We start from the raw sequence: 13,597 nt of genomic DNA on the forward strand, positions 1-13,597 counted from the left end.
CTGTCCTGATGGTGAATAATCCTAGTTCCCAGTCCAATACAGTGGAAAACAGCTCTGAGACAAAATGGCGTCTGGGATTCCCTTTGCCATTTAAAGGGGCATTGACAACACGGTTTCATTTCACTGTGAGATTCATTTCCTTAGGTGCGGTTAGAGTTATTGGCCACATGATGGCGTTGTGGGGGGAAGGGGACAGATTTAGGTGGATTGGTGTGCTTTAAATTGTATATTCGTGTCAAAGGCGTACAAGACTCACTTTATCAGACTTAAAAACAAATCGGACTTGCTGTCTGAACGGAACTTGCTCGTAAGTCGGGGACGACCTGTATGTGAAGTCTTTTGCTGGAATGTATACAGTGTTAAAAATAAAATATTTTGTGATGTAATAAATATCATGCAATATGTGTTTGTAGCCTTAACAACCCATTAATGTGGGCCAATTCTAGGACAAAAATAAACAAACAAACAAACAAACGAATAAAATCTGTACTTTGATTCAAAACAAGATTCATCTCAGCGCAATAAAATGTCAAACAGGAGTAACTTAAAAATATATATATTTTATGTTTGTTTGCTTCTGTTTTTTTTCCTGGTCCATTAAATATTAAATATTTTGCAGCACATGTCGGTTTGTTCTATCATCCTATATTTCATAATGTATGTGAGTAATATTTAAACACTCAGAAAAGCAAGAGCAGTGCTCATTTGTAAGGAATAATCACAAGGAACTAATTAAATAAAAGACAGAGCAACAATATGTATAAAGTGTTTACTACAATTTATGACAATTAACATCTAATCCAAAGGCCAAAATATTTACTGCTTTCATTAGGAACTTGTGTCTCAGCACACATTTATGTCGTACAGTTAACACTTAACACTGTCTATGAGAGTTTTATTACATAAGCTTAAGGGGCTTACACTCCAAGTGCTCCTGCTTTTAATGAAGCGCTCATTTAGAGTCTCATTATGATCTGAGAGCAAGAAGTTAACGAGATCGACAAAGAGATTTGCTTTTCTTACTGAATTACTAGTAACGTTTTGCTAGGTCTGTGTGCAAAACATTTAGTCTGGATGTGTATGTGTGGTGTTAATGAGAGCCAGGTGTGTGTGTGTGTGTGTGTGTGTGTGTGTAGGTTTGTAAATAGGAATTGCCTGAATTTTAGGTTGCGATGGAGACAAGCTAATTATTGCAGGGAACGATGTTTGCTGGTTTTAGTGCATCGCTGGAAGTCTGGTGTTAAAAAGCACAAATCCCAAAATACTAAGCCAAACTCGCTCTGGTTACTTTGGTCAGCCATGACATTAAACCCAAAAACATTTGGAACAGCGAGATGCAATATCTAATGTCTGTTCACTCCACCTATCGCCCCTGCAGTATTTTACGGGAACGGTGCACCCCCCTGAGCTCAGATGGTTAAAGCACTCAGTTACAGATCTTAAGGTCAGCGGTTTAAGTCCCAACTCCACCAGGTTGCCATTGTTTGGCCCTCGAGCATGACCCTTGACCTTGTCTGCTCCAGAGGAGACGTATCATGGTTGACCCTGCGCTCTGACCAGGGCTACACTGGGATATGTGATAAAACAATTTCAGTGTACAGTTATGAATATGTGACAAATGAAGGCTTTACCTTAAACGTATTGTGTAAGTTTGACTTGTGCCACCGGGGCAGCTCTGACTCCTTGGGACATGACTTCACGAGACCTATGAAGGTGTGATGTGGTGTCTGGCGCAGGGAAAATGGCAACTGATCCTTAAAGTGCTATAAGTTATGGGATTGGGTTTTCCATGAATCAGACTTGTTTTTTCAGCACATGCCATGGATTCTTGGTTAGATTAAGATCTGGGAAAACTGAAGACCGGATCAACAACCTTGAACTATTTACCTGGTAAGCCCCATAGCCCCCATACCCAGCAGGCTGTGTTCTTGTGTTTTGGTATTCTGTGGAATCGGACAGGACGGGGCACTTTCGATTCCACTCCACGACTTGTACACAAATCGCTGGTGTACATTTTACATTGTATCGTTATTTCTCTGCTTCACCACAGTGCTCACATCACAGTATCCCATGTAGCTGTAAGTACATAACACGGTGTGTTGTATTGTGATACTGACTGGTCATGCACATCCAGCATCATGATGCACACACATGTGTTGTGTTGTGTTGGAGTGACTGTGATGGCAGTAACAGAGTATAAACATCCTGTTCTTGGCTTTAAAATTCCCAAAAAACTTAACATAACACACCACTTTTACCAGCTGCTGTGTTACAACACTCAATAAAACCAACGTTTAAAGCTTCTGAAATAAGATTATATATTAATTAACATTTTGTTCCAAACAATCTTGTGTCAGAGAAAAATAATTTTACAAAATTTAAATGGTGTTTATCGCATTTTGCTGTCAAACAATGTAAAGAATGTTATATCCACTTATTTTTTTTTATTTAGTATTGCAAAAATGTGTTCGGGACACGTCCTTTGCCACGGCTTAAATTTTTCCCACTCTCTCTCTCTCTCTCAAAGTTAATAAGCAGTTTGTCATGTTACCAAGAAAAGGCAGAGAGAAGTTCCTCTATAAAAATTCTGTTTAATTCAGTTGATATTATATTATTATTATTATTATTATTGATGTACTATGGGCACTGGTGACTCAGTGGTAAATTTCTCGTCTACCATGTGGAAGGCCCTGGTTTGATTCTCACCCAAACCCCAGCCACTGCATCCAGTGCCGGTTCCAAGTCCAGACAAAACGGGAAGTGCATCCGCCGCAAAATCGGTGCCAAGTTGTTGTGTGGATTGGATGTTGATCCGCTGTGGTAAAGCCTCTATGGGGGCAACCGAAAGAACTACAACTCTGGATTTATTTTAATTCCAGGTTTTTAAAATCGGATGACTGTAACCTTTAGACATTTTGATCTCAGTTCCTTATGCATGTGTGACAAAAAATGGCGGAAAAAAACAAAACAAAATATACTCCCTACACTGGCTCACTGGTCTAGTAGAAAATATTGTGTTGTTAAAATAATCCACACCTGCGGCGTTGCTCACGTGTACAGCATTGCAGATGAAAGACATGAACGTTGGATTACAAGGATTACATCAATTGCATAAATACATCAATTCCCGTGGAGCGTGTCGATGCACTGCAATAACCTTTACTTTCGTCCCCAATTTGGCCGGCGTATGGTGCAATATGAGACCTTATCAACAAAAAATTAATCCAACGTGTGGAAATTAGAAACATGTAACAAGTAACATGGTGCTCTACACACACACACACACACACACACACACACACACACAGCCTGAGCATCTCAAAATAAAAGTTAAAAGTAGAGCACGGATCTCTCACAGTCTCATTTCAGGAATTAACTCATTGGAAAATCCTCCAGAGTAGCTGCTTACGATTAGCCTTGCACCGCATTTTATGTGCATTGGTGAGCTTTAAACAGTTTTTAATGCGCAATTGTTCATAAATCAAGCAACATAAAATTAAAAATGGCAGCTACCTATACAGTCTATTACTTAATAAGTGATAACTGCATGAGCTTTTCCCTGTAATGTAGGTGATAATATTCAGAGATTCATTCGGTAAAGTGTCACTGATTTCATAGATTTTGTTTTATTTTGTGTGTTTTTTCGGTTTTACGGAGAGATAAAAAGCTTTTATTAATAAAATAAATATTTTCTCAATGAGAAAATACTTAAATAAAAGATTAAAAGATTGAACATCAATGTTATGGTTAGGTTATTATTTACTGATAAGTATTAGACGCTGGAGATTATCGCCGCATTAAGCACAACAAATAACTCTTAAGGTCCAGCCCTATAAATGTGACATTTGCTAGACGGCATGTCAGGTTTTAAAATCGAACTGTAAAGTGTTTTATGCACAGAGGTATTAAAACATGCTGATGAGCTCCTAACGTCTTTAAACATTTTCCGCTGCCGTTGTGAAAGTTGTCGTGATCTGCGTCTCTTAGCCAAACTGCGCGATAAACCAGACGTGTCGGCGTGTTCTTTATGGCACTGACATGAAGCTATTCGAGCAAAAAAAAAAAATCTGTTCATACATTTTCAATATGCTAAAAATAGTTTACTGCCCGGCCCTGTTTAACAGTCCAGACAAAATCCATATCTTATAGAGAATTACGGCCGGTACATCGGATCATCCTTCGTACCCACGCGGCACTGCCTTCAACCCGCCCACTCTATCCGTCTCATTTTAATATGACAGTAAATCAAGCAGGCAGTTTAAAACGCCTGCACGCAGGATGGGAGGAGGCGGTACGGACTGTACATCACAGGCATCTACCATACAATCATGTCTCTGCACATAACTGTCATAGACCATCAGCGTCCCTCTGCTCCGAGGCGCGCTAGCTCACGACATCACGGCGTCCTCATTCTGGCGTTGTTCTCAACCTTGTGAAGAAGTGCAGGAAGAGGAAATTGAGGCAGAAAGAGCATATAGTTCTATTTATCACATGCTCCCAAATATGATATAAAAATCTACCACATTCTACATCTTCACTAGAGGAAAGCCTGTGTTTACAAACACAAAATGTACACATGTCTATCCAACCATCCATTCATCCACCGCTTTGGCACAATGACCAGTGACTTTAACACTAACGTGTTAAACTGCAGGTGAATAGAACATGAAGTAAATAGAATTTTTTTTTTATTTAAAAATTTAAAGTAAATAGGCGCCTAGAAGAGACACTTTCAAAGAAATATCTAATTTTGACCGGGGCTGGACTGTTGGTCAGTCTGATGGTGGACTATGCCTTCTGAAAGACCATCAAACCTCATTTTAAGTCTTTAAAAGTAGCAGAAAGATTCAAAACTAGCCCAAACATAAGCATTAATCTACTGTATCTTTATCAGCTTGCACAGTGTGTGCAAATATAATGAATAAGTTTTCTAAACAACGCAAAATTATAAAGAAAACAAAACAAGGGAATACAGTGAAACCTCGGATTACAAGTAACGCGGTTTGCGAGCGTTTCGCAAAACGAGCAAAGATTTTTAATAAATTTTTATTTGTAAAACGAACAAGTCTTGGTTTACGAGCACCGCATATCTTTTTCCATGCATGCGCGTCCTGTTTTGACTCCGATTGTCACGTAATTACAACTGCGCCAACAGTTGTTCTCTCTCTTGCGCTGCGGAATTGTGGTTAAATCGTCTCCCCTGCTGGGTCTTACTGTCGTCTCTTACTGGTATAATCAACATCCGTGCATGCGTGTACTGTTTACCATAACACTGTGACCACGTGTGTGTGTGTAAAACATATTTTATTGGGCGCGTGCGTTTATTGTAAGCGCGTGTGTTAAGCGCGCATGTACTGTTTCTTATAACACACGTGTGTGCACGCGTGTTAAGCAAATGCAAATCCCATTAGAGGTTAAAAATCCATTTTCTCACTTTCTCTCTATTTCAGCCTATGTGTGTGTGGGGGGTCACACTCTCTCTCTCTCTTAGGCGCGCGCGTTTAGAGTGTGTGCAAGTGTGAAGCAGTGTGTGTGTGTGTGTGTGTGTGTAAAGCACACCCTCGCTGCTTCACACACACACACACACACACACTCTCTCTCGCTCGCGTTTAGAGAGTGCGTGTGTGTTTGTGTGTGTGTGAAGCAGCGAGGGTGTGCTTTACACATACACACACACACACACACTGTTCTACACAGAAACACTGCTCTGTTGCAATTCTTTTCAAAGGTAAAGTGCAGGTTAATTTGTTTGTTTGTTTCACTTTACAGCAGTGATTCCGTTAGTATGCGCTCATACGAGTGTTATTGGTGATGTTCCTTGCTAGTTTTTCAGACAAAACAGTCTTTCCGTTAATGTGTGTTTATGTGAAATTTAAATAAGAAAGTTTACTGTGTGATAAAGTCTCATTAGAAGTTTGAAAATCCATTTTCTCCCTCAGCCTTTTCACACACACACACACACACACACACACACAGCATGAAACACTTGAATGAACACTTATCTGTCTGGATTTCTTTTGACTTTTTTTTTTAAAGGCTTTTTTTGGGCTGTGAAAAAAATAATTTGAGTTTTCATTATTTCTTATGGAAAAATTTAATTTGGTTTACGAGTGTTTTGGAACATAAAGCCCACTTCCAGAACAAATTATGCTTGTAATCCGAGGTTCCACTGTATAAGATAACTTCAAAGCAGTCTAACATTAGCATTTTAATTAAAAAATTATACAAAAACATACAAAAACACATCATACTTAAAGATAACACATTACAGTGTGGTAAATTTACGGTCATAAGGAATGTAAACCACAGGATTAAAATATGGGATTCGATAAGATTTCCATTCCTAACACAATAATACAATATGGCAGAACCTCTGCGTACTAATTTAATTTGTTCTAGAGACAAGTTCTTAAGGTGAAAATCTGTATCGCAATATGAATGTTTTCCAATAATGTTTATGTAATTTTAATGTCATCGCGTTTGGTTCGGGTCGGTTAAGTTCGGCTCGGGTCGTTCATGTGCTGAAAATGCTTCGTATGCTGATGGACATTTCTTGCCAAATTTTTATTTTTAAGACAAAATTTTGTAAGGGAGGTCTTAGAATGATAAAATGATAATCTAATACAATACGATACGATAAGACACCCAGCAGGAATTTCTGCTTGTCATAACATTGTGCCATAATTTATTCAGCAACATTACAGAAAATGGGACACTATTTATATTGGGTTGTTTTAAAAAGTTTAAATTATCATGATGTATGACATACAAACTACATCAAATGACTATCCCAAGCAGATGTGATGTAAAAACAAGGTTTAATAATAGCATTCTTTTTTGTTGTTGTTGTTGTCGTCATTTTTTATTTTTTTTATCTCCTGAATGATAAACATCAATGAAATGCTCATAAAGAATTTTTTTTTCCTTCTGCAAATTAAGACCCTGATTGGGACTCGAACCTCAGGCCTGACAGTAAGTGCTTATGTAAGAGTAAGAGTGAGTGAGAGTGCTTATCACTGGTCCACCAGGAAACCCTGTGGGAGGTCACCGCGCCGCCCTCTTTCTGATTAGATTGATCGGGTTCTCAGTTTACTTGGGAACCATTTACTTGATGAGATTGTCAAGTCTCAGGTTAGAAAAGGACGTCTTTAAAATTCACTTCAGTAAACATTTCTACATAAACAATCTGATTATAAAATGCAGTAAACTGTAATAAAAGCCAACACTTGTCATGGCAATTTTCTTTGAAGCTTTCTGCAGGTACACATTCTGCAGTTTAAAAAAATAAATAAATAAATAAATAAATAAATAAAATACTAATAATAAAACAAATAGGGCTGCAACAACTAATCAATAAAATCGATAATTATCGATAATGAAATTCGCTGTCAACGAATGCCGTTATCGATTAGTTGGGCTGCTCACTAAGGAGCGCGACCACAAGATGCACAAATACACACAGATACACAGCCGCTCGCGCAATTAAGGTTACAGAGCGACTGCAGGAACAAGCGCGCGCCCCGAGTCCTCCAAAGTTTGATAGCAGTTCACATTAAACGCCTCTAAGAAGACGGTAACCTGCATGCTATGTAAGATCGAGCTTTCATGGCATGTCATGCACGAGCACTTAAAAAGAAAACATGTTGGTGAGGTCAGTAAAAACTGTATCTCTTCATCGTGTAAAAGTGGTATAGTTTAAGGGCTTTTGTTTAAGCTTTTGTTTAAACTGTTTGCTAACTTCGGGACAGTTGCGCTAGATCTGTTCACGGGCTACTCGCTAGCTTCACATTGCGCAATCACCTCATGAGCAATAGTGCTTAGTTTAATTGGCGCTATTTTAGATTAGCTTAATTTACACGGTGCGAATAACAGTGGAATATTAAATTTTGTGATTGTTGTGGTTTTCAGCGAATGCAAATAACAGTATATTTGTGACTATTAGCTTTTTGCATTTCCACAGTTTTTTTATAGTCCACTACAAAGTTAACTTGTAATTAACTGTGGTTTTACTTATGCATACATCATTTTATTATACAAAATTACATTACTTTAGCTGTTTATATCTTATCAACTGAATATATCAGTGTATTTTTTAAACTATATATATATATATATATATATATATATATATATATATATATATATAAACTGTATATATTATATACTACATTTCATTTAAGGTTTAAAATGTCCAAATTAAAGATTATTAAACTCTATATGTGGCTTTTGCATTTTTAAAAGTTTATTTTTATACATAAATAATACCCTGATTTATGTTTTTTTTTAATAGTTATAAGCAAAATATAAAATTTAAGAAGCGGTTAGGTTTTATCTGATTAATCGATTAATCAATAACATAATCGCCCAACTAATCGATTATCAAAATAATCGTTAGTTGCAGTCCTGAGAGGTTTTTAAAAAAATCATCTTAATCATCCTCATTTGGATGCTTTGTTGTTGATGCTGCCTGTTTCTTAACTGAAATGTGGTTGGTAATTTACTGCTACTTCCTTTACTGACATACAAATATTTTATCTGTAACTTTTTTTTTTATTTTTTATAAATAGTGGTTGAAAATCACTTTTTTTTTACTTCAGCAATAATGCAGAAGTCATAAAAGATTAATCAAATTTAAGTAAAAAAAAAAACTGCACTAAAACAAACTAGCATAAACCTGAGGTTGTTTTGTTTAATGTTGTTGAGTACAGTACTGTACTGTAAGGTGTTGTAGAACTTTTGACTGGCAGGATATGTTAATGTAATTTTCCTATTATCTGGTTGAAGGTCATTTCTAAGATTAAGGATAAAAAATAAAAATAAAAATTTAAATTTGAGGTCAGATGAGTAGCTCCCACTGATTCAGACTCAGACCTTTCACACAGTGTGTGTGTGTGTGTGTGTGTGTGTACAGAAAGCCCCTGGGGTACATTATAAAGGTCAATGGACTTGAATTGCCCTGCTCTTTTTACGGCAAATGGGCACATCGTTTTGGACGGCTGCTGGCCGTTGCAGTCACAATTCAATTCTTAAATTCATTCTTCAAGCACTTTCATTTCACGGTGCTAAGTCTGGACCGGAGGCTTCCAGTGTCCGGCTCCATCTTAGATCTTTTTAACCATCGCTGTTGAAAAGGCATTACTCTGAAACCTAAATGGCCTCTCCCAGACATTTTTCTGTATGGGTTTTAATGGCATCATAATGGTTCACACTGGGCTGGTGTGATAGAGATTTCTCCCTGTTTTATCATTTTAATCGACTTAATTAATCAAACCTTATAAAATTACAAATGATTTTCCCTGTTTTAGGTTTAAGGAACGCAAGTTTAGTTTCCTTTGTGGAATTTCTGTATCATCTCATTGTTTACTTGAACCCTAATGACTGGCCCTGTTCAGCATCATTGTTCACACATTTGTTAAGGACATTGAAAAATACTTGCTAATTTGGAACCTTTATAAGAGCAGTAATTAAAACAGACCTCTGAACAATACAAATACTCCCGCTGTACATTAAGTTACTAGTTTTAGTACTCATTAATTATTATGCAATTTAAGACACAAATGTCGGTTTGTTCTGTCAGTTATGGACACACAGATCTGTACTGCAACCAGTAAAGTAAAAAAAAGAGTAATAAATAAAACAATTGGATTAAAATAATTTTCAATTCTGTTTATCTGTTAAAAACTCAATAGCCATGCTGATATTCACTACAATAGCATGACCATGTGATATTGGTTTTATACAACAGTTCCACAAACATCATTTCATATAAATAGATTATAAATTGTTTCTTTATTTAACCACTTATTTTGCTCCGCCCACACATATCCCTCAGCAGCTGGTGAAACTTACTAACTGGAGCTGGAGACCGACAGTTAGCAAGTGAGTTGATGTAATTAACAGGAGTGAAATTGGTTTTAAATTCCTTCCAGTACTATGCAGCCAAAAGGTGATGAGAATAAAACATTCATTTGTACCATCCCTTGTCCACACACTAAGTAGTTGGGGGATTTGGGATTCAGCCATGTGTTAGGACCTCGTTAGCTTTGTAGCCGTGAATAAAAGAACAGGCAGCGATTCAGAACAACTTAAAAGTGATTACTGATGTGTGTTGTTAAAGACAATATAAAGTTATCAGATGTTCGTTCCTAATAAAAAAGCTTCTGTGACTGTTGTGAATGTGGGTTTTGTCAGGCAGCTGCTCTCTCCTCAATACTGCAGACTCAGACAATTAGTGTAATTAACCACTGTGCAACACCTGGGACACGCCCAGTCATACATATAGTTACACAGTGTACATAAATCAGTGTGTGCTCTCTGCATATAAAGTGATCGGGTCAGAACACACCTCATGGTGTACAGCAGGGTCCCGTTGTCCACCAGCCGCAGGAGTTTATTAGGAGTCGTCATGTTGTGAGCCACAGACTTTTTCCCATTGTGGAAGAAGGTATCAGGAGTCCAGATCTTGCTGGCCAGAAGGTTGTTGAGTGGGAGAACCTGCATGGGGCCGTCAAACTTTAGCCTCTCATCTCTCCAGCTCTGTCGGAAGAACACATCAATGGTGTATTCCTGGAAAATAGAGAAAGGGAGATGAATCAGAATGGCTTTTTAGTATGTGTCTCATACAGCTGGGTGAGTGCGCAGTGTAGTGTAGTTAGCACTGAAGCTATCCGTGTACGCCTGAAGATCAAAATTCCATGGCATTGCAGTGTGAAAACTGAGGATAATCGACCCTGCACCCACCTCTGTAAAATATGATGTGTCTCCTTTAACTTCCTAGAAAGCACGAAGATTGTCTAAAAGCATGCTGAGTTATTTGAACTAAACTGTTAATGCAGACTGGCTATATTTCACTAATCTAGGCTACTATTTGATAATTTACATTCCAGTAGCTAAATCCATTTAAAAGTAATGACTTTCACTCGAGTACATTTCTGGCTTACATTTTAAACTGAATGCAATTTCGGCACATTATCTACACTTTTATTAAAGGATGATTTCTCAGTACTGTTTCCACCCTTGATGACGACTTTTCTCTACTCGTCTGATTTAATGCACTCTAAGCTTGAGGATGAGTCACGACTAGCTCTCCTCCATTCTCCCAAACGACTGGCCTTGATTAGTCAAGATTCTCGCCTGACCTTGTACTTCAAAACATCACATCGCTTTTTCCTACAGGCTTGTTGATGAGCAATCCTTAAGGCGCACATCAAAAGATTAAACTTGGTTGAATATGTTTTCCTCAGCCCTCGCTCAGGAGTATAAAACAAGCCATTTAAATTGTTTGGTTTTTTTCCTACATATTGTTAATGCACAGATGCCATGGAAACACAAGTTTAAACCAACCGACCATCCACTCTCTTTTTTGAGAGAAAGAGATTTTTAGCATTTTAGAGTGGGAGAGAGAGAGATGAGGCTATGTGCTACAGATACTGTGATGAACAAATGACCTTGGGCTTTTTTTTTTCCTTTTTCTTTTCTGAAATCATTCGGGAGTTTTTAATGGGACTGGTATAAAAGGCATCCATAGTCGAGCTCATATGAATTACAAATGAAAGCATAAGTGCGAGAATCCACTTAAATAAGATCGGTTTCATTGTGTTTGTTTCCTGCATCATTTTAACGCCCAGCTTATCTTATATAACACACAGTTACTTAAAAATTCCCCCGTATTCATCTCTGATAACTATAATGGCTTCCTGAGGGAAATAAACAAACTGGTCTGTTAAATTTAAAGGTCCCATATTTTACTATTCCTTTAACAAGTGAAGACAGGGCTCAGAGCTCCATCAGTGCGTGTGTGTGTGTGTGTGTGTGTGTGTGTGTGAGAGAGAGAGAGAGAGTGTGTGTATGTGTTAATGCTCCAGCAGAAACACCCCACAGATAATGTTTTTTCACACCAGAAACTCGCTTTGCTTCACTTCTACTCCAAATGCAGTTTCAATTGTATATAGAAATGAGCTACTTTTGATCCACGCCTATGAGAAAACGTGCAAGGGGAGGGGTACTTCTTATATGATGTCACATTAGAGAGAAGAAAAAAATCAATTAGTCTTGCTTAAGCCAAAAAGATATAGTAAAATATGGGACCTTACCTAGTATGTTTTTTTTTTTCACCTCACTTTTGTACTCACACACTGGAGACCCACCTGAGTGCCAACTTCACATAATATGTACAAATAATCTTAATTTTCTTTATAATTTTTTTTATGATAGATAATGTCTATGTGGTTAAAACAAATGCGCTGTATACGCAACACCAAAAACATTAGCCTACATGCGCAATATCAAAAAAGCATGTTTCACCCGCAATTTTATTAATTTCTGCAGATTCTGCGGAATTTATTAGTTTCCAGACATCTTCTGTACAAACAAACACATCATACTACTCCTCAGATGAAGCTGTACCCTTGCTATGGGGCACCATAAAGTTGTTAATGGTTATGATTGAGCTGTTTAATACTAACTGTCTTCATCTTACATGGTTTTATGAGACATTTCAATGATATTTCAGACAGTTTTTAAATAATTATGCACGGCTCGGTTGCACGATCTGTCTTTTGTCTGGGAATTTCTATTAGAAACTCATTATAGTTAAATCTTTGTGGAACCGACTACACTTACACATTAATTATCAAATAGTTTAATTCAATCTCTTTTCAATCTCCTTACCATCAAAAGTCACAGCAAGCCTAAAAATAGCGCAGCATTAACCTATTTAGGCTTCAGTGAACACTATGATGTAAACCAACTGGGATGATACACATTTAAAGCTAAAACAACAAATCTTTTTAGACACTGGCTACAGTAAAATCCACATATATATTATAAAGACTCTTTGGTAAGTGAAACAAAACATAACTGACTATTTTACTGTTTCTCTATAAAATAAAACAATAGGTATACATTCAAACTGCCCCATCTTTTCTAACTGGATCATTTTTGCATTAACTGCGTAAATAATACAAAACTCAGAGTATTACACATGGAATCAGAGGGTGCCAGTGGAGCTTTAGAAACACTTTTGTGTCTATCAGTGGGCAGGACGCTGCTGCTCAATTCCTCATTCAGATAAAACCATCTGAGGATAACTCTGAAGTATTTTGGGGAAATACATTATGAGTTATTTTTGAACAGTGAGACATGTGTAACACGGTTGTTAGTGCCAGATGGGCCGATTGGAGTATTTCACAAAAATGAAAGCTGGGATTTTCTCTCGCAACAACCTCTAGGGTTTATACAGAATGGAGCAAAAACAAAAATGCAGAACTTACAACCTTAGTCTCAATGATGTATTTAGCCAGAACTGACAGGAAAGCTACGAAACTTCATATAACCACTCTTTACTGCCGTGATGAGCGGAAAAGCATTTCAACATATGTGATGTCTGCGCTTTAACAGTAGGCCGCCGTATCAGATCGCACCTCCGTCATTAAGGAGCAGGAATCTGCCCCACACACCCATTTCTACCAGATTCTAGACATCCTCTGTGGTAACAAACACGTCACATTATTTCTCAGATAAAGCTGTACCCTTACAGTAGGAGAACATAAAGTTGTAAAAGTGTGAGCTGTTTAATACTTATCTTACAAGGTTTTAT

General features: G+C 37.5%; 1 protein-coding gene across 1 annotated transcript in view; it reads right to left on the bottom strand.

Moving 5' to 3' along the window:
• Positions 1 to 13,597, bottom strand: part of LOC128507855 (gamma-aminobutyric acid receptor subunit alpha-3-like) — a 140,511-nt gene that overhangs the window by 60,600 nt on the left and 66,314 nt on the right. The window contains exon 6 of the mRNA XM_053478982.1: positions 10,346 to 10,566. Coding sequence (XP_053334957.1) covers positions 10,346 to 10,566 — 221 coding nt within the window. The remainder of the gene's footprint in view (positions 1 to 10,345; positions 10,567 to 13,597) is intronic.

The sequence above is a fragment of the Clarias gariepinus genome, chromosome 19 (genome assembly GCF_024256425.1).
Source record: "Clarias gariepinus isolate MV-2021 ecotype Netherlands chromosome 19, CGAR_prim_01v2, whole genome shotgun sequence".
NCBI lineage: Eukaryota > Metazoa > Chordata > Actinopteri > Siluriformes > Clariidae > Clarias > Clarias gariepinus.